This window comes from Neovison vison, chromosome 12 (assembly GCF_020171115.1).
Source record: "Neovison vison isolate M4711 chromosome 12, ASM_NN_V1, whole genome shotgun sequence".
In the NCBI taxonomy this organism is placed as follows: Eukaryota; Metazoa; Chordata; class Mammalia; order Carnivora; family Mustelidae; genus Neogale; species Neogale vison.
In genome coordinates, this window is record NC_058102.1 from 26,806,767 (window position 1) to 26,827,863 (window position 21,097).

The 21,097-nt window shown below is 43.4% G+C and overlaps 1 protein-coding gene across 2 annotated transcripts in view; it reads right to left on the bottom strand.

Moving 5' to 3' along the window:
• CRADD (CASP2 and RIPK1 domain containing adaptor with death domain) overlaps window positions 1-19,047 on the bottom strand; it is a 178,667-nt gene extending 159,620 nt beyond the window's left edge. For both annotated transcript variants that reach the window (XM_044227480.1, XM_044227481.1), the window contains exons 1-2: window positions 18,886-19,047; window positions 17,284-17,587 (exon numbers count right to left, since the gene is read on the bottom strand). In XM_044227480.1, the coding sequence (XP_044083415.1) occupies window positions 17,284-17,581 (298 nt within the window). In that variant the 5' untranslated portion in view covers window positions 17,582-17,587; window positions 18,886-19,047. The remainder of the gene's footprint in view (window positions 1-17,283; window positions 17,588-18,885) is intronic.
• Between the last annotated feature and the right edge of the window lie 2,050 nt (window positions 19,048-21,097).

Below are 21,097 nucleotides of genomic sequence, written 5' to 3' on the forward strand. Positions count from 1 at the left end.
TTCTGACCGCTGTACCCACTCCTATAGCGAACCCGTATGTCCTTGAGCAGAGTTTTCACCAACGAGGAGAAGACCACCCTCCCACATGAGACCTCATTTTTTTTTAAAGATTTTATTTATTTATTTGACAGAGATAGATCACAAGTAGGCAGAGAGGCAGGCAGAGAGAGAGGAAGGGAAGCAGGCTCCCTGCTGAGCAGAGAGCCCAATGCGGGGCTCGATTTCAGGACCCCGAGATCGTGACTCAAGCTGAACGAAGGCAGAGGCTTTAACCCACTGAGCCACCCAGGCACCCCATGAGACGTCATTATTACAACAATTAATCATAATGCTGAAAAAGTGGTTTGCTAACCAAGCAGGTTAAAAATTGCACTCTGTGTTAAGTTTGGTGAAGTGAATGGGTAGAGCCTGGCACCCAGCACACAGTAAGTAGCAACCTCTAAGAAATGCCAAAGAATCACTTTCAGGGAAGATCAAGAACCAAAGAGTTATTCTCCACTGACTAGCCAGGAAAGCTGACACATAAAGTCCAAAAAAAAAGGCGGTAATAGTGTAAGAGTGTTATAGGCTGAACTGTGCCTCCCCAGAAGTCCTATGGTGAAGCCCTTGACCCCCCAGTACCTTGGTATGTGATTCTACTTGGAGTCTTTAAAGAAGTAATTAAGTTAAAATGAGGCCATTATTAGGCTGGCCCTAACCCAGTATGACTGGTACCCTTGTAAGAGGAGACTCTCGGGGACACGGAGAAACACGGGGACGCGCGCACACACGGGGGACACGGAGAAACACGGGGACGCGCGCACACACGGGGGACACGGAGAAACACGGGGACGCGCGCACACACGGGGGACACGGAGAAACACGGGGACGCGCGCACACACGGGGGACACGGAGAAACACGGGGACGCGCGCACACACAGGGGAAGAGCACGTAAAGAGGCAGCGTGAGGGCCAGTGGCGTCTCAGGAGAAACCAAACTTGCTGAAAACTAATGTCAGATTTCCAGACTCTGGGACGATGAGAAAATCAATTTTGGTTGTTCAAGCCACCCAGCCTGCATACTCTATTACGACAACACGAGCTGACAAACAGAAACAGTTATGATGCTTGGACATGAAGAGGAGGGGAGCAAATAAGGCCACCACAGATTCACCCACTCAACCGACACGTATTGGCACCAGGAGGCGTTTGGCAATGGGCTAGGTTCTGAGTCCACAAGGATGAAACGCTAAGTTCTTGCCTTCAGGGAACTCACAGTCTACTTGAGGACAAAAGTCTACCATAGTTTGGATGTGCCAGAAGAGAAATATTCCCCTGGGGCTTTGGAAACACAGAAGAGGGTTTTCTCAGCCAGCCATGAAAGGGGTACACAAAGCTTCAAGAAAGACGTGAGGTGATATCTGGGCTAAATGCTTCCAAAAACCAAATCAAACAAACAAAAAACCCACCACTTTCTTTGGATTATTTGACTGGGACTGTATTTTCAAACTGGACAAAATAAATATCCTCGAGGAAGAGGGTGTTTGCTGTGAGCAACATGAGGTTTTCTTGTGGCCGCGTTAAGGCAGAGGACAGAAACACAGCTCTCTCTCGGGGCCAGAGAGAGCCATCCAGAAGCCGCTCACACTGAGGTCATCCAGCAAGGGCGCAGATGGGCTCTGCCCTAGGAGAACAGAGCCAGTGAGAAGAGAAGAAGAATTTAACGGAACTCCGGAGAAGGCAAGCACTAAAGAGGCAAGCAGGGCAAGAAGCTGACAAACAGGAGCTGGAGGGGCAGGAGGAAAAAACAAGACCACGGCAGGGGGCAACATCAAGAATGGGAGGAGCCCCCTGCCCCGCCCCCGACATGCCGCCAAGACAGCAAGTGGCAACAGGAAAAATGCCACTGGACTTAACCAAAGGTCGCTGGTGGCCTCTGGGAAAACAGCTGCAAGGAGCAGCAAATGACCACAGCTTGAGAAGTGAATCACTGTGTTCTGATGGGAGGACATGCATGAAAACCCAAGGAAATAAAAGCTGCCTGAGTCATCTTCTGGGATCGGTAAGCGCGGGGTGGGGGTGGGGGGAGCAGAAGACACAGAGGCAGTGGCAGCAACGATGGTGGGGGGCTCTCATTCTCCTCTCCCAGTCTTGGGGAGCTGCTTGAACACAGACTGAGAAGGACAGAAGCGAGGGTATAAATAAATGGCATTTATTTATTTTTATTATTTTTTTAGAGAGAGAAAGGGTGGGGTGGGGGGAGGGGAGGGAGAGGGAGAGAAGCAGACTCCCTGCTGAAAGCACAGCCTGTCCAGGGGCTCCATCGCACGACCCTGAGATCATGGCCCGAGCCAAAACCAAGAGCAGGACACTTAATTGGAAAACTGGCATTTATTGACTACATGAAAAATACCACCTACATTCACACGGCACTGTATGTTTTAGAGATTCAGCCGGAAAGCCTCTCATTTAACCTCAACAACTCCTCTTAGAGAAGAGCAGAGGCAGCTGGTTTCACACGTGAAGAAATTAAAATTTAGAGGAAAACTAACCAAAATAATCTAACCGAACATCACACAGCAGGAAAAGGTAGAAGTCGGACTCCGTCCTGAGCTGAGACCCAGTACCTCCACACGCTTACCCAGCACTTTCACAGAGTGAACTGCTTGCGGCTCTGGGCCGGGCCTCAGTTTCCTCATACGGCAAGTGGGAATGAGAACCAGCCCCTACCTCTCACTGTTGGTAAAAGTAAAGCACTTAAAAGGGCGAGCTCACCATAAGCGCTCAACGAATATGACTCACTATTGGCTTACATTCAAGGAGCGTAACACATACGCCAGCCATACACACTGGGTACCCATTCTTGGTGCCTATGAATAGCTGTCCAAACCAGAAATCTAGGTATCATGTTAGAATTCTTCTCCCTTGGCCACAGCTCAGTCAGGCAACGAGTCTTTCTAAGCCCATGCTTTTCAAACTTCGTGTCATCATTATCTCCTTACAACTTTTCAGACAGGTTTTCCCTAATTGCATCCCTCCCATGAAATTTTAATTGCATGGATAACTGCTTATGTGTTTATGTACTGTGGCCCTTTTGAATCTTAATATCTGAGTTTTTTTTCACACCATCCCCCCAACCAGTTTTTGCCTTGTGGGGACCATATCCCCCCTAGGCAGAACACATTTAATAATCCTTCCTCCTAAATCTCTCTAAACCCATTCCTCTCTTCTCTACCCTCAATGCCAGCATCGAGTCCTCACAATTTTTCATCTAGATTGTTCCAACAGCTTCCTAACTGGGCTCCCTGCCCCTATTTCAACCCGCCTTCCCATCCATATTCCATTGGAGTAGGCGTTCTAAATGCAAGTCTGTTCATGTTGATCCCTTTCTCAAATGTCATCAGTTGTGCTCTATCATAGATTGGATTTTTACACTGCACTCAGGGCCCCTGCTGAGCAGTCCTGGGCCTGTGCCCCCAGACTTGGCTGCCACCACCCCACCCCGCCCCTAGGCACTAGGTGCCCACAATGTACAGCCATCACCTCCACACCTTGGCACTTTGTTGCCTCTGCCTAGGATGCCCTTCCCCTCTGCCTTCTTTATGAACTCCTACTTCCCCTTTAAAACTCAAACAGAAGGTATTGTACACATGTTCTCTAAACCCTTCCCCAATTCCATCTTACTGCAAGCTGTGTGGAGCTGCCCTGTCCCTTGCACATACCTCTCTGTCACAACCCTTCGGTTACCTCTAATGATAATAATGACAACTCACAGTCACTGAATGTTTAATGGATGCCAGGCTCCATTCTAAGCACTTTACATGTATCATCTCATTTATCTGGAGCAACTTGAGGGCTGGTATTAAACTTTATTAATTTCTGTATCTAACTCACAGAAAACAGTGGAAATTCAATAAATGCTTCCTGAAATAATGCAGGAAGCAATGTTTTAGAGTTTCTCATGTCTGCTCTTTTCCTCTGACTTACACAGCCCCTCCTACAATGGTTTATGGTCTTTACTCTGGTAATAAGGAGAGGGATGAGATATGATTATCCACCAAAGGTTTTAACAATTTCTTTGAAATACACTCCATGATTTAGTGAAAAAAGTCATTAGGAATGTCTTTCCGAGTGCAAGGAGGAAAAAAATCTAATCTACTATCCAGAACACTCACATATTTACAAATCTAGTCAATTTGAGGAATATAAATAGATCTTAAAATGCCACAGGCAAAGGCTTAATCACCTATAGTGGAACAGCTCGGGAAAAACAAAGAAAAGGTTTAGAAACATAATATTTAAAAGCATACAAACAGGAGACTTAGAAAAAAATCAGGTTATATAATAGCCTAGTGAAACACTTTGAAATAGAATACTAATAGAAAGATAAACAGAAAACTACCTTAAACAACAGAGTGAAAAATATTCCTCTTAGTTCCTTAAGAGTAACTGGAGAAGGTCATTTAAGTCCAGTCCACCACACCCCCACCCCTGCTAACTGAAATGAAACAACTAGGGGCTAGCTTTAATAATATGAAAAGACTACTTCAAGTTGACTCAGGAAGTTTTACTCTCAAAGGAAAATGTGTATGTGTGTATGTCTGTGCATATATATATATTACATATATATATATTTTTAAACACAATCTTCTGAATTTTATTGTTTATTTAGCATCACATGAGAAATTCCAGATTTAAGAGTTGGTATCAACTCTTAAGAGTTGTAAGTAACAACTTTCTGGAAACGATCGGAATTCAGAAAAGAGAGAGCTTCTAAAGCAACGTCCTAGGGTAAAAACCCAAATACTGCATTTCACTCCTCATTTGTTATGAACTGTGTTAGCTCTGAACAATAAGATTATGGGTGACTTCCATTTTCTTGGTATCTTTCTAGAGCCTTTCCTTTTTAAACAACAAATATGTGCTGCTTTTATATTTGTGATAAAAAGAGCTGTTTTCACTTTTTAAAACCTATGTTTTGTTAAACAATAAGAACATTTGTTATTAATTTACAAGTCACTTTCATGTATGGCAGCTAACTTTCCATTTATGATAACAAATATATGTACTTAAAGTCACTACATCTGATAAGTGCCACAAGGCCCAAGATAATTTGACATACTTCCCAAGAAAATGTGAGGTCTCTAATTCATCTCTTGGAATCTGGGCTCTGGGATACCTTAACCAAAGAATACAGTGAGAGTTAACACTATGCCAGCATCTGGGCCCAGGCCTTAAGAACTGGCAGCTTCTACTTCCTGCATCTTGAAACTCAACCACCACACTGTAAGGAAACCCCAGCCACCTGCAGAAAGGCCTAGATGGAGAGGAACCAACAAGCAGCATCAATTTACCAGAAATATGAGTGACACATCTGGGAGGTGGCCCCTCCAGCCCCAGTTAAGCCACTGTGACCAACACCAGGTGAAACAGAAATGAGCTGCCCCCTTCTGAGCCCTGCCCATATTGCACGTTCGTGTAAAAATAAATGTTATTTTAAACCACTAAGTTTTGTAGTAGCTTGTGACACAGCAACAGATAACTAGAATATCCTATTTTGTTTGCATCTACCTTTCCCTCAAGGAATTTAAATTCCTTGAGGGTATGATTCCATCTTTACGTTCATCTTCGTAGTCCTGCCTTCATTTGCTCTGTAAGCATGCGGGGACTAATGGGTTGCCAGCACTATGCTAGTAGGTGCTTCGGGTACAGAGGGGAAAAGTCTCTGCCTTAGAGATGCTCACAGTCTATTTTCAGAGACAGACAGATAAACAGACAAACAAACAAAAATAGACAATGACAACCATAATCTCACAGCTTTGGCAGAAGAGCCAGCAGTGGTAGAGAGTCAATAAATGTTGGCTAAATAAATGAATGAACGGAACAGGTTCTCAGAACTACTTTGGGAATTAGATACTACTATCCTTTTACAGATGAGGTGTACCGATTAGTGATGTATTACTTCTGAGCTCTACATTCACCCTCTTTGCCCTGCTTTGTGACACTGGGGCTGGACCCTGGGAACATTTCTCCTTTGCCAGATCGTGCAGTGTTCGTTTTCATCAAAAGAGGGCACTGGAAGGACACTGGAAGGCCACAGCAGAGGAAGGGGCTTTTCGCTGGGTTTGGGCTGCTTTATCCCCTCTAAAGTGTACTGCCAGTGGCATTTGGGAAACCCAAACGTGCTTACGCCAAGGAATTTCCCTGCCATTCAGCAGACTGCTCAGGAACAACTCTGGTCCACCCACATGATCTACCAAGATTCTCCACCTAGTGGGCTGACCAGCTCCAGCCTGGACCCTCTGGCAACTTCACTGGCCACCAGCAGTCACTTCATCTCCAAAGTGGACTGAAATTCTGTCTTGGGGGGAACCTCTTGCAAGCTCTTAGTGCCTTCACCCTGCACTCTCCTCTAGCCCAAGAAAAAGCAGACCTCTTCACCTCTTCAGTAGTTAGTCATAATGAACCTTTTACTCGTTAATGATTCTTTATATTAAGATTTCCTTGTTCACGTTACTGTGTGGTTTTTGTCTCCTGAATGGATCCTGACTGGCCCTCGAAAGAATAGAAGGGGTCAAATACGAGGGGCCCAAAAAAGGACAATTGCCCACAGCACCATCAAAGGGCTGATTCATAATAAAAGGAAATTGAAAGGGAAGAGATAAAGACTCGGCAAAGAAAAACTGCCCAGTCAATCTCATTCAGAATCTTGACTTTGTCTAATCACATTTCTTAGAAAATATTTTTTATCTTCTTCAGTGTTTTTTAAACCCCCCATTTGGCAAACTGTTTTTAAAAACGCAATGAAAACATTGGCTACATGTGAGACCCAAGGAAACAAAGGGTCAAGCAAATAAAGAAGCTGTAGGGAACCCAGGTCAGGTGCTCTGAGACATATGACACTGACCAGAACCAAGAACTGGTATTAGGGACCCAGAAGAGCCTTGCAATTAATATAGCATAGACTTAGACGACCAGACTATCAGTGTTCAAATCTCAGCTCTGCTACTACCAAGTTATGCGACCTTGGGCAATTTGTCTAATACCTTCATTTGTAAAATGCAAATAATGGTAATAGTACTGACCTCAAAGGTCTATGAGGATAAAGTGAGTTTATGGATATAAAGCTCTAAGGCCAGAACCCAATCTAAATTCTCTAACCACCTCTTGACTTCAACATCCTCATTTTCTTTTCTTCCCCCAATATCTTCTGATTTTGGAAAGGTTTCAGAATACCTATCTTGCTCTAAATACTGCCCTCCTCTAATTTTCCTGTCATGTCTGACCTTTGACCAGGGCCTTGCTGTACTAAGAGGTAGAACATTCTCCTTCTTTAAAGGGCTATCATTTTTTTCCAGGCCCACAAGTGTGGAACCTGTTCAATATAAAAAGAATGGGTGTGATAGATGATAGAGGCTGTCCTTTAATCAGCTTTCACCTCTTCCTTTTAGATCTGTCCCCTCCCCACTACAGGTGACTCTGGTGTCCTAAAGAAAGGGCTCATGACTCAACCTAGGCCAGTCAAACGCTGATCTAGAGATGAGGCATAGCAGAGGAACTCGGCTGGAGATGGTCGTCTGTGGCCAGAGATCTTCAGAGTTGCCTCTTTCCTGCTTTACCAAGCCCAAGCATTTTAGCAATTCCTTCAAGGTTGTGAACAGCCCTATATATGTTAGAGGAATTCCTATTTTTGCTTATGTTAGCAAGAAGTCTACTGCTTGAACCAAGGAGCCCACATACTCGCTGTTAGGCTGACTTTCGTCTTCGAGTTTCCTCACCTGTGCAGTGGGGGGTCTCCGAGGTCCCTTCCACCTCTAAGCTTCTACAGTGCTAACCCCAGGGAAGGTCCCAGCAGATGTGCTCAGCTGACTCTGCAGATCTCCGTAACAACGTGGTCATTACCACCCGGCAGCCATACACCTTATACACAAATGGTGGAGCTGAGAGATGCATTAAAAGTCTTATATTTAGGGACGCCTGGGTGGCTCAGTTGGTTGGACGACTGCCTTCGGCTCAGGGCGTGATCCTGGAGTCCCAGGATCGAGTCCCACATCGGGCTCCCCAGCTCCATGGGGAGTCTGCTTCGCTCTCTGACCTCCTCGCTCATGCTCTCTCTCACTGTCTCTCTCTCTCTCAAATAAATAAATAAAATCTTTAAAAAAAAAAAAAAAAAAAAAAGTCTTATATTTAGGTTATGAAACCACAAAGCTCTCCTTTGCCACTTACTATATCTCAGCAGTATTATTTTGGTAACGGCGTCACCACGCTCTCTGCTATGGTGCTGAGCATAAATAGAACGTGAACATTTCCAGGAATTGTCAACTTGGCACTTCTTACAAGGAGTTAAGATTTCTTTTATAACGTTAACAAAAATAAAGCCTAGGACTAAACTTCTTTTAGAGGTCACATTTCCTTCTCAATTAAAATTTACTGTTTGGAAAAGTACAATGTACCCTTTTTTTCCTCTGGGGAAAAGTCCTCCAAAGAATCATATACATACACTCCTTACTGTTCAAGCTGAGGAACAAGTATAAACACAGCTGCCTATTAAAATTAAGCAAAGGCAAACATTCCTGCAGCTAGCTACAACAACAGCCTACAAGTTTCAACTACACCCATAAAAAGAGAAAGCTACCTTGCTAAGTGCACGGTTAAACTCTTGAAGTTGTGCCACCGGAACAGCTAGTTATTAGAACTGATGGCTTTCAGCTTTCGATAGGAAGATTTAACAGCTGCCAAAGTAGAACCTGATTCCAGTACCAGGAGAGCCAATGCACTATCTCCTAATCACAGCCAAGAAGATTTAGTCTTTTTTCTACTCTCAAGAAGCAAGTTGGAATAGAAGCAACCCAAGGGTTCTGTTCCTTGACCCCAAATGGCCTCACATTAGACCTTGGCCCCCAAAAAAGAATTTTTTTTAAAGATTTTATTTATTTATTTGACAGAGAGAGAGATCACAAGTAGGCAGAGAGGCAGGCAGAGAGAGAGGAGGAAGCAGGCTCCCTGCCGAGCAGAGAGCCCCATGTGGGGCTAGATCCCAGGACCCTGAGATCATGACCTGAGCTGAAGGCAGAGGCTTAACCCACTGAGCCACCCAGGCGCCCCCCAAAAAATAATTTTTAAAAAGAGATAGGGGAGAGAGAGATACCAACCAGGACTTAGTCATTGACAAGAGGCAGGAAAGAGAAAGACAGGGAAGCCTCTTGGGCTGCATATCTGGGAATGACTGAACTAGGGGAAGGAAGACAATTGGGGGCTGGTAACTGATGGGTTCTGGAGCAGCCACGGGTTGTCAGAAGTAGGAGGGGAAGAAAAGCACACCTTGAAAATGTGTTTTCATAGGCTATGAATTAGCAGGCTCTGAAAACCTAAATTCCAAATTTGGCTTTCCTGGGTTGAATGACCCTGAACAAGCGACTGAACATCTCTGTGCCTCCATTTTCTCCTCTATGCAGTAACAGTAATAAGACCACCTGTCTCACCTGGACCAGTACCTGGCACAAAGTAAAGCCACCAATAAATATTGTGATAGTTATTTTATTGGCTAAACCATCTTCAGTCTTCCCAACATTGTCTCTCTCCTCTCTCATCCATCCTCCAGCCATCTTCAACTCACTTTGTATCTGAGGGCTAGCATCCAACTCATTCTCCACTGGCAGGTTTATCTCCATTTGGACAACTTGAACTACAGAGCACCAAATATTCCAGATGTTTGTAATTACCTAACAATGTAAAGAGGCAATGAAAATAATTCCCTCAAATCCAAATTTATCTGCTAATTCAAAACGCTCCAGTCAATGTTGTTGTGTGTACATTGAGCCTGTGTATCCCCAAAGAGCTCTAATGGATTTTAGTATTGGTAGTGGAGTCATACCTGTGTGGGGTCTGGGATTCTGGAACATTCTTGAGCAATAACATTCAAAGAATTAAAAACACTTGCGATTACAGAATCAAAACAAAACTACATATCCATCTGTATCTCCATTCCTACCACCTTTTGCTCTTCACTTCATCAGAAAACAAGAACAACTCTTCAAGCAAGTACACAACTCTGGAAAGTTCATCCTTGGGGAGCAACAAGTGACAAAGGAGTCATGCCCCTGATCAGCTGGTCAGAGTTCAAGCTTCCCAACCCTGGCTGCACTTTAAAATAACTTTATGAGGTGTTTGTGCATGTCTCTTTGCTTGCATGTGTGTCCGTGTGTGTGTTTATCTTAATACCACAGCCAGGATCACACCTCCACAGATTTTGGCATGAACTGGCCTGTGTCGAAGTCAAGGGATCAGTAGTTTTTCTAAAGCCAGCACTGAGAAAGACTAAGCAAAATCAACCACAAGAGTCAGCAGGGTGATTAATGTAGCCAAGTGGTGTGTACGTCCACCCAAGGAAGAAAAAAGTCACAGTGAGAATTTCTAAGAGAAAAGAACATTAAATCCATTTTTTAAAGTGAAATGGAGGCAACCCTGCTGGGGAGAGGCCTGTCACATGGTTTGCTATTCCTAGAAAGAGCTACAATTAGCTGCCAACAGATGCATTATTTCATCAGTCCCATAAATACTTGATAAAAGTCTTCCGCTCTTCCTTTATGTCAGCCTTGCAGAAGCCGGGTGGGGAGAGGGAGGTCAGGCGGGACTCTTCTAATAAAATGCAGTACTAAACTATCAAAATTTCCTTTTAAATTATTAAAATTAGCATTAATAAAAATAAAATATTTTAGCAAAATCTTATCCCAGTATACTCTAAAAGCCCTTGAAAATTTTCCTCTTCAAACAAACAAAAAAAGCATTAGTACAATTTTTTTAAAGCTTATTTCAATTATTAACGCTATAGCGTAATATAATTCCATTTCAAACCCAGTGGGAAGTCAAGATTGCACAGCAGAAGAAATCCTAAATCAAGAGTTGGGAGGCCTGGATTCTAGCTAGTTTGGCATTAAATTACATTAACTAGCTATGTAATCATGGACAAGTTGACTTAATCTCCATAGGTTTCAGCTTTTTCGGAGAAAAATTAGATGATCTGTGAGTCCCTCGTGGCCTAAAATTCTGGGATACCAGAATATGTCTCTGTCTTGCTGACTCTGAACATGTTTATAATTTAGAAAACATAAAATTAAATCATTCTGGCAATTCTACTATTAAATTTAACCAATTCCCAACCACTGTGCATAATCTGAAGAAGCAAAACAATAAAGGACCTTGAATTTGGCACCCTTTTCTATCTGAACTAGAGCTGAAGCCTTCCTCCCCCAACTATGCAACCAGGGGCTCCTGCCCCAAACTCCTGTCTTTTTAAACGAGAAAATGCATGAAAAGCATCTTTACAATTTTTGCCACATCTTCATACCACTATTTTCATAGTATTTTTTTATGTGACTCATTTTAATGCAAGGGAAAGAAGGCAACACAACTCAACTCCAGCTAAATACTGTTGTCCACAGAAGGCTTTATGCATAAGGAACTTTTCCAGTGTCAAGGAACTGCCAGTGTCAAGAAAGATGCTACAGCAAAGGGAAGCTTTCACCTGAAGGTCATCACGATTGAAACAGAAAGAAACAGGAAATGACTCTCTCACCACGTGATTCACTCCCGTAGCTGCATTTCATCTGAAATCATTTTAAGAACCACCCAGAATCATGGCTGTGCACACATCTCACATTTTGGGAAGTGCAGCAACAAGTGGTGGAGCCTGGGCCTTGGCTAACGTGCAGTGTGAATCTGCTCTCTGTGAGGAAGGTTCTCCACACTGGGCTCTAGCCACACTGTCACTGAAGGCTCCCGCTGGAGGCCCTGGGCCTCTGCGGTCCCCTTTCTCTGAAACACTCCTCCTCCAAGCATCCTCTCTGTTGCAGAGCCCGGGTCTGTGCTCCGCATCCTCAGGCAGAGAGTCTTTCTCTGACCACCCTGCACGATGTGCGAAGGCCTTCCTCACCATCAGCGCTAACTTTCACTCGTTTGCTTGTTGTCTGTCCCCACCAGACTACAGCATTTGGTAAACTCCAGAAGACAGGGGCTTTGTCTCCCCTGACCATCCTAGCACCTGATGCCAATACTCAATATTTCTTCAATGAATAAATGAATCCCCTCAATCGGTCTGGAGGGCTTTCACAGGTCCTTCTCACCTAGTGCCCAGTATCAAGCTGGTCCCCAGGCAGTGTATGAGAAATCACACTGGGGCTCTCTGCAGCCCCTGCCCTTACAACAGGGAAGGGTCTCACCATGGACGCTGACCCACCACTCCCTCTTGAGCACACAGCATGCCACAAAGTGAACTCTACCCAGCCACAGTGGAAGCGCCTGGAGAGACCACAAGCTGGGTAAGGGGAGATCAACACCAAACTTATTACATGCAGAGTAGGGCCAATTCATGGTATGACTGGAGAATCCCAGGCTAGAAATCTCTCCAGTAAACCTATTACAATCCCCAAGATTGTTGCCATTATTGCTCAGTAACTTCAGATGCATCCAAGTATACATCTGAGAACCAGAAGAGATCCTGAGATAGTAACTGATACGCCTCTGCATGGTTACACAAGGCCAGCTCCAAAAGGAACAGGCTGAGCCCAGGAGGCCTCGTATAGAGCGGAAGCAGACCAGGCCTGCATCCCACGCCATGGAGGGCAGCCAGTGTCAGGGCACAGGGTCCATGGTGAGGACCAGCTTAAGCTCAGGCAAAGCTGGAGCAAAGAGCCTCAGGAGGCTAGAGTGTTGAGGCATCAAGCTGCGTTCCAAGACATTTGTCCTTCATCCTTGCCAGTGGCAAAGAGGACATAAAGCCAGATTCTAGCCTACAGAGGAGGGAGGAAGAAAAAACTCCCAAGCCTAACCTAAGACTGGAGTAAAAGGCAAAGTCGCCAGGTTGACTGGTAAGTGAGAATCACAGCAGAGACCCGGTCCCACAAACAGGGCCAACACAGTGGAACAGGGAGTCCTGGGGCCCAGGAATAACTCCCACCAGAATTTAGGCTAAGTCCCACCAGCTGGTGAGACTTGGGCTCCCATAAACCTCTTTTCCAGATCCAGATTAGCTCAGGCACTGAGCCTGCCAGCAGACAGGGCCCATAAGCAGCAGAAAGCCAGGCAGGCGGGCACATGCTGCCTACACTCAGACCCAGCACAGTTCTCATCTCCTGAAAGACAGAACAGGAGCCCAGAGAGGACTGCCAGCTGATCTATTGTCTACTATGTGACCTTGGCCAGAAAGCCACACATTATGAAGTGTCCCTTCCACAGTGCCAAGCTGGCTTAAGTAATATTATTGCCAGAATTTCTCTTCTAAAATATAAGAGTCCTTTTATATTTTAGAGGGTGAGAAAAACACAAAATCAATTATCCATTAACATCTTAGACTTTTTTTTTTTTTTTAAACATAAATAGGAAGGCCCATCAATTAGGTAGACTCTGAAAGAAACAAAGGTATAAGGTGTTTTTTATGTTTTGGGATTTCCTGGGTGTAGGGTTTAAGAGACCAGAGAGGATTAAGATACAAGTGGATTCTTCTCTAATAAAAAGCAACTAACTAGAATCTGTCACCAAATAGGGCCTGTTGAGACAACTCAAAATTTACAAGTGAAACACAGAAATTAAATAAGCAAAGAGGAAACCATGATTCTCTGAGCCCAAAATAAGAACACTTCTTAATAAAATTAAATCAGTTCATTCTTGGAGAAGTTTCAGCCTTTTGGCCAAAGAGAAAGCCATTCCTGCCCATTGGTTCTCAGACCTCCCAAGAAAGGACCACAAAACCTACACAAATTAATAAATAATGACAATCAAAACGAGTAAAAGATCAAATAAGGTTAATATATACACATAATATATAAGCACATCTTCCTACAGTTTAGTTCCTCAAAATTCAAAAATGCCTTTACAAAAATGTAAATGGATTTTTTAAAAGCTTATTTAAATTACTCTTAAAACACTAGAGAAGCACAGAGTCCTGGGAAATAGATCTCTGCATCCATCTGCATTTTGTACTGGAATATTAAACTAAAGCCATCTCTACTCTTCCCAGCATTAAAAACAAAACAAAACAAAACAAACAAACAAAAAACCCTTGGGTTTTCAATTAATTAAGTCTCAATGAATTTTAGAATTAAAATATCACCGTCAACTTAAATAAACACTGTTTAAGGTCCCAAATAAGAGAAGGATGTTAACTAAAAACTCCTTTAAAATGTATCATTTCCCAAATAATTAATTAATTTAATTAAGTCTATCATTTCCTCCATCGCTTAGTCTCTCACACACATTATAATTTTTTTTATTTGTATCTTTATATATCTTCCTAAAACTTAAGGTATTGCAGATTTTCTGTAAGTGGATTTTAAAAGTGATTTTTATGAGGGAGAAAAATACAAAGTGAAGAAGGGAATGATAAACTTCAAATTCAGGAATTACCAATAAGTAGGGGTTGTGGCTAAGGTAGGCCTGGGGAGGAACACCCAGGGTCCTCAAAGGCAATGGTAATTTTTTTTTTTTTTTAAACTTAGCAATGGGGGGGTGCCTGGGTGGCTCAGCCAGTTAAGTGTCTGCCTTTGGCTCAGGTCATGATCCCAGGGTCCTGGGATCGAGTCCCACATTAAGCTCCCTGCTTGGCGGGGAGTCTGCTTCTCTCTCTGCCTGCCACTCTCCTGCCTGTGCTCTCTCTCTGACAAATAAATAGATAAAAATTTTTTTTAAAAACTTAGCGATGGGGAGACAGGAGTTCCCTGCACTATTATTCCCCATACCTTACTTGTATTTTATAATCTTACTGAAAATACTCAATAATTAACAAAACTTATTTTATTTTTTTAATATTTTAAGTATATTTTTACTCAGCATATTTAATTTTTTTTTAAGATTTTTATTTATTTATCTGACAGGCAGAGAGGCAGGTGGAGAGAGAGAGTTGTGGAAGCAGGCTTCCCGCTGAGCAGAGAGCCTGATGCGGGGCTTGATCCTGGGATCATGACCTGAGCCGAAGGCAGAGACTTTAACCCACTGAGCCACCCAGGCGCCCCAACAAAACTTATTTTAAAAGTAAGTTTATGTTATTACCACTGAAAAAGGCATATAGAAAACATACATAAATCAAACTCTCTCTTCAAAACATTTTTCAATAGCCACGTTACTCCGACAAAAAGTAAAGCAAGAGTACTTAAAATCTGTACGGTAACCAACCTATCCTTCCCTTTGAACACTTCCACAGAACTAACAAATCAGTATTTTTCACACAGACACACACTATTTTTTCTCATGTTTCACTGTTTCATTTTGTTTACTTTAAAACTAGTTTTCCCTCAACTTCTGTGTAACTTTCACTGTTTGGTTAAAAAAAATCATAATTTTTTTCTCATTCTCTGAATAAATCTGAAAAAGCGAAAATGGGGGGTCATACCTCTATGAACAACGTACAACAGGACTAGTTACATCACCCAAAATGACTGTAAAATTAAATGAAATATTTTGGTAGTAACAGTGTTTAGATTCGCTTCCTTAGTTTTTTTTCCAACTATCTGGTGCCAAGAGGAATCTCGAAGTCAAATACCAGGAAAAGACACTGGGTACCCTAATACTTCTCTTAACCTGTCCCCAGTTCTACCTTATTTATTCCGCTTTCAGGGAAATGGTAGAAATGTCTTAGCTCCTTTAGTTTGGATGTGTTCACACACCTGAAGTACTTAATTTTGGAAGGACACTCGAACTTGAGAATTCCTGGGGCCCTGAAAGGACAGATATTTTCAATATTTCAAAAAGCCTAAAACACATTTACCTGTAATTCGGCCATGCTAGGAAATGAAAATGTGTTTGTTTTTTCCCCTGCGATTTAACCAAGCTTTCCTAAGTTAAGGGGTTACCTCGTGCAGAGCAGATACCCAGACATCTGTCGTTAATAAAAATAGAAGGATTCATCATGATTAGTTAGCACTTGGGGTCTGAAAAGTCATTCAAAATATAAGGTCCATAAAAAAAGAAAACCCCAAAATGAAAACAAATATGAGGTTCCATGGGGCAAAAATAACAAAACTGGTCTTTTATTACTGGCATTTGTTTTCTAACCGGTTATGCTGGTATTTTTACAACTGCAACAATGAAGTCGGAGGACCACTATCCCAGAGGAGTTCTAACTATCACTGCTTTCAAACTCTCCGGAGCATGCTCATTTCCTAACTGCTCCAAATTTGCAAGTCAACTTGCAATTTTTTAATTTTTTTTTTATTTTATGTCTTTTTAAATTAATTTTATTTTATTTATAGATGTTTTCTTCTTTTATTTATGTATTTATTTTTAATTAATTAACTAATTAATTATTTTACCGACTCAGTTCTCTGCTCCTCCAACTTTGTAAGACAGTAAAAGTCATGGAATTCTTAAGAGGGAAAATGTTTCACATCACATCTCCATCCTGAGACAAGCCAGGCTCATTGCACCAGGACTGTTTCTCTTCTCCATAGCTTCCAACATTCTTTTTTTTTTTTAATTTAAATGTTGAGTTTGTTGGTTTTTGTTTTGTTTTTTTTTTTAAGATTTTATTTATTTATTTGACAGAGAGAGATCACAAGTAGGCAGAGAGGTGAGGAAGCAGGCTCCCTGCCCAGCAGAGAGCCCGATGTGGGGCTCGATCCCAGAACCCTGGGATCATGACATGAGCGGAAGGCAGAGGCCTAACCCATTGAGCCACCCAGGCGCCCCATGCAACATTCTTTAAAGTCAAAATGCGACCCTCCCCAAACTACTAGTCCTATAACATTGAATGCTCTGGGTGTCTGAACAAAGCCAAACTAAAAAGACTGACTTGAAATCAATAACCTTTAAAAACTTACTTAACCAGCTCTCTAAATAATCCCCTTTGGCCGTGCAGGGTAGCCTAGGGAACAGGTGCAAGGCATGCCTTCCTAGAGGCTGTCTCCTCCTTCATGAAGCTGACCTTCTCCATCCGGCCTCTCTGGCACCCCACAAATCGGTTACCAGTAAGCCTAATGCCTGCTTTCCCATCTGCACTTTCCAAATGGCACCCAATGCCAAGGGCTGAGATATGACCTGGCTCTCACATGAGAACATGCCTCCCCAGTGACTTGCCAAGTTTCCCTGGAAGCATTTCTAAGTGTATTCCATGACCTCCCGCCTCACCCTTGGGGTCATGGCTCATTCTTCCTTCCCTGCACTTCCTAATTCCACCTCCTCATCCTGTACCTCCAACGTCGTGGGCCTTCAGTCCAAACTCTTCCGGACTCCCAGCCTAAAACCCCAACTTCACATCCAAAAAACACCGTTTCAACAATTTTGCGGCTGGTTTGCAGTGATCTTTTTGAGGCCTACCTGCAGGCAGCTCAGTTACAGCTTCTTCCCTGGCCTTCTCCAGCTTCTCCCTAACCCAGGGAAATTCCTGTAGGGAATCTAGGAACGCATCAAATGCTTTAGGACCTCTGGAAGGGAGGATATCCAGCAGCAGCATTGTTTTCCGGAGGCCTGTGGCTTGAGCTTTGATTTCTTGAACGTGGTTTTCTGTCAAGACCCCTTCCTGGTAAAGATACTGAAGAACCAGTCCCTCCACCAGGACCTCGGCGCCCAGCTCCAGCCGAAGGGAGCGAAGCACCTGCTTGTCTCTAGCCTCCATTTCTCCCTGGGAAGAGACAAAATAGGAGCTCAGATTACGGGGAGCGGATCAACCCCTAAACACAGCGTCCCACAGGCAATGCAAGATCCTTAAGGTCAGGTACACTTTGAACCTCAGCAGAGTCAAGGCCATGGTGTTTAGTACACAGCTGTTAAGCCAAAGCAAATTAATATTTGAATGTTTCCAAACATAATGAACCACCTGAATGTGAACCATTTTTTCTATTTTTGCTTTCCATACAATAGAATCCTAGCACCGTTCCTTGCTTGATAAAGAGATTTGGAAAAAACTGGGCCGCGGACCCTGCTTGAAAAGAAGCTATGATCTGAGAATTACAAAGCAGCATTTCATTTTAACATACTTAAAAAGAAACAGTGGCTTTAACATAGCCTTCATCAGATACACCCCAATACCAGAGAAACGGCCAACATGCATGCAGGTGCCCTTCTTCGTTGGCATTTGCCGAACCTGCATAGCCATGGGAGTGGGCGCCAGAAACTGGTAAGTACCAGTAAGCTTGAGGTTCTCCTCCCTAAGATAAAAGCCATGTATACCATCACCTCCAAGAAAAAATATTTATTGTGTGTGCCTCTGCAATAAACTTTATATATGGTCACAGACTCAACCGCTTCCAAGAATTCCGAATCTCTTTCACAACACCGCCCGGACTACATGTGTATGGGACATTTAATGGGGATTTTTTTTTTCTTTACTAGAAAAGAATGTCCACACACCAGTCGTGGTCAGTAACCAAGCACGATTTTAAGGCTTGTTTTCAAGATCACTGCGCGAGTTTGAAGGCGCTAGTGTGGAAGCTATGAAGGCAAAGAAAGGGTGTGGGGGGCAGATGGGGCTTCCGAGAACCCACAGAAAATACAATCGGGTTGTACCCTGCAGCGACCCGACCCCACTCCTTTGAGCAGCCCTCGGTGAAGTCCGGGAGGTGGCAGGTGAGGGGTAGGGTGTGCACGTTGGGCCGCCAACGCCCATTTGGAACTTTTTATTCCCTGCCTCGCCAGCTGAAGTCCTGTTGTGTTACGAACAGGAAGAACTATGAGGGGTTTTCGGGGCAATCTGACAAGCTAAAAAGTGGGTATCGGGGATGATTTCAGAATGGACCGAAGGGGGAGCGGTCCCCACCCCCGCACCATCCCTACCGCCACCCCAACCCGGCCGGCTCGGAAATGCCGAGAACAAGTTGGGGGAAGGGGCGGGGGGAGCCACGCAGGGCCCAGGCCGCAGACGCCACGGTGCGGGCCTTCGTGAAAAAGTGGATACGGGGTTGCTGGTTTCCTGTTACTTACGTCTGCAAACACGTATATTTAAAAAAAAAAAAAGAAGAAAGAAAGAAAGAAACCGCAACCGGAATCCAGACTGTTAGGGAACCTGTACCATAACCACCATCTTTGTTGAAGGCGAAAGCCCTCAACAGGAAGTGTTGTCGCCATCTTTATTGAGGGCAAAACACAGGAAGTGCTGTAGCCATCTTTATGGGAGGAGAGGAAACCCAGTGTCGAACTGAAGCCTTTTCCGCCATGTTTGCTGTGGGTAAACAACATACTGGCGAAAATAGTAGCATCACTTAGGGGGTTATCTAAGGAAAGAAGGTTTTATTTGTTTTTGTTTTTTTTCAAGATTTTATTTATTTATTTGACAGAGATCACAAGTAGACAGGGGGAAGCAGGCTCTTGGCTGAGCAGAGAGCCCAATGTGGGGCTCGATCCTAGGACCCCAAGATCATGACCTGAGCCAAATGCAGAGGCTTAACCCACTGAGCCACCCAGGCGCCCCTAAGGAAAGAAGTATCTTAACACAGCAACTCCGCCACAGCCTTGCGCACAACTGACATAATAGTCAGCTCTCAAAAGTCACTTTATCAGAGAAGCCTTCCACGAGCACCCTATTTAAAACTGAAACATTCATCTCCTGCGCTCCCCTTCCCTTTACCAACTTTGTTTATAACAAAGTTAACACCATCTCATTAAAACTTTTACTGAATTTTAAACTTATTAAAACTTTTACTGAATTATCTGCCATCTGCTTCCCTCTGCTAAAATGCAGGGTCATTTATATCATTTTATATCACAGAGTTTCTACCCACAAAGTGATTACAAGTCCCTAAGTCAGGATTCAGTGGCAGCAACCACCTAACTACTCTAGAAAGAAAAGGATTTGTCATGAGGAATTGAGGACATTCACAACCCTTAGAAAGCCTGGAAGAGGCCTGTGCATCTGAGAATTGCTCCCCACACACCACCACCTAATTGACCACAATCGATAAAGCAGAGTTGGGAAGTCACCACTTCACAGTCCCTACCGCTGCTCGACACTGACAGATCAAGTGACTGGACATTGAAACACTGCTGCAGAAAAACCAAGGTCTCCCCAGCTGTATTTGCCAGCAGCATTAAAACAGCACCTCAAACCTTACTCTGATGTATGCAGTTGGTGAAACCTATTTTGCACGTAGACCATGTGCAGCAAGGGTGTCTGGGGCATGTAGTTTGCAGTTTTCCAGCTTCTGAAGTACAGAAAGACATTCTAAAAAGAGAACAGCTGTTACTGGGGAGTGACCTGCTGAGTTCACATTTTTCATTCAGAAGGCAAGACAAATGCAGGACCCAAATATAGAGACATATAAGAATATCAGAAGGAGGGTCATTCCTGAATGCCTTTATGAAATGAGGCAATCAATAAACAAATTCATTGATTCACTTTTAAATCAATTGGGTGATATCTGCCGAAAGTCATACACCTGATAAAAATTGGTCGATGGTAATGGGAAAAATATCTCAAATATCATTATTTCTGTAAAGGTTTTCTTAACCAACAACTCTAGTGGAGGATGAAAGTCTTTGTAAACAAATCAATGGAAAATGATTCTAAACCTCACTCCTCAAAACCTAATTTTTGTGACCAGTTTAATGTGTTACTACACCAATATACCATTTTATTATGCCAGTAGAGACAATTTTTTTTACATGGGTGGCAAGTATTATTACTATTAGCATTTTATTTTTTTAAAGATTTTATTAATTTGACAGAGAGAGTGCACAAGCAAGGGGAGTGGCAGGCAGAGGGTGAGGGAGAAGCGGGCTCCCCACTGAGCAGGGAGCCCAATGTGGGGCTTGATCCCTGGACCCTGGGATCATGACCCAAGCCAAAAGATAGAAGCTTAACAGACTGAGTCACACAGGCCTCTATTATTAGCATTTTACATATGTGAAGATTGTGGAATCAAAGTGGACAAATGTGTTAGCCAAAATTTCAGATCTACTATATAGCAAAACCTGAATTCTAACCAGGTCCTTCCAATTTCATGCCCTTTCCAATACACAGTATACCACGCATACATGTGTGGTGAAGTCTGTTTTGTTTTTAAAAGATTCTTCATTTATTTACTTGACAGAGAGAGGTCACAAGTAGGCAGAGAGGCAGGCAGAGAGAGAGGGGGAAGCAGGCTCCCTGCTGAGCAGAGAACCTGATGTGGGCCTTGATCCCAGGACCCAGAGATGA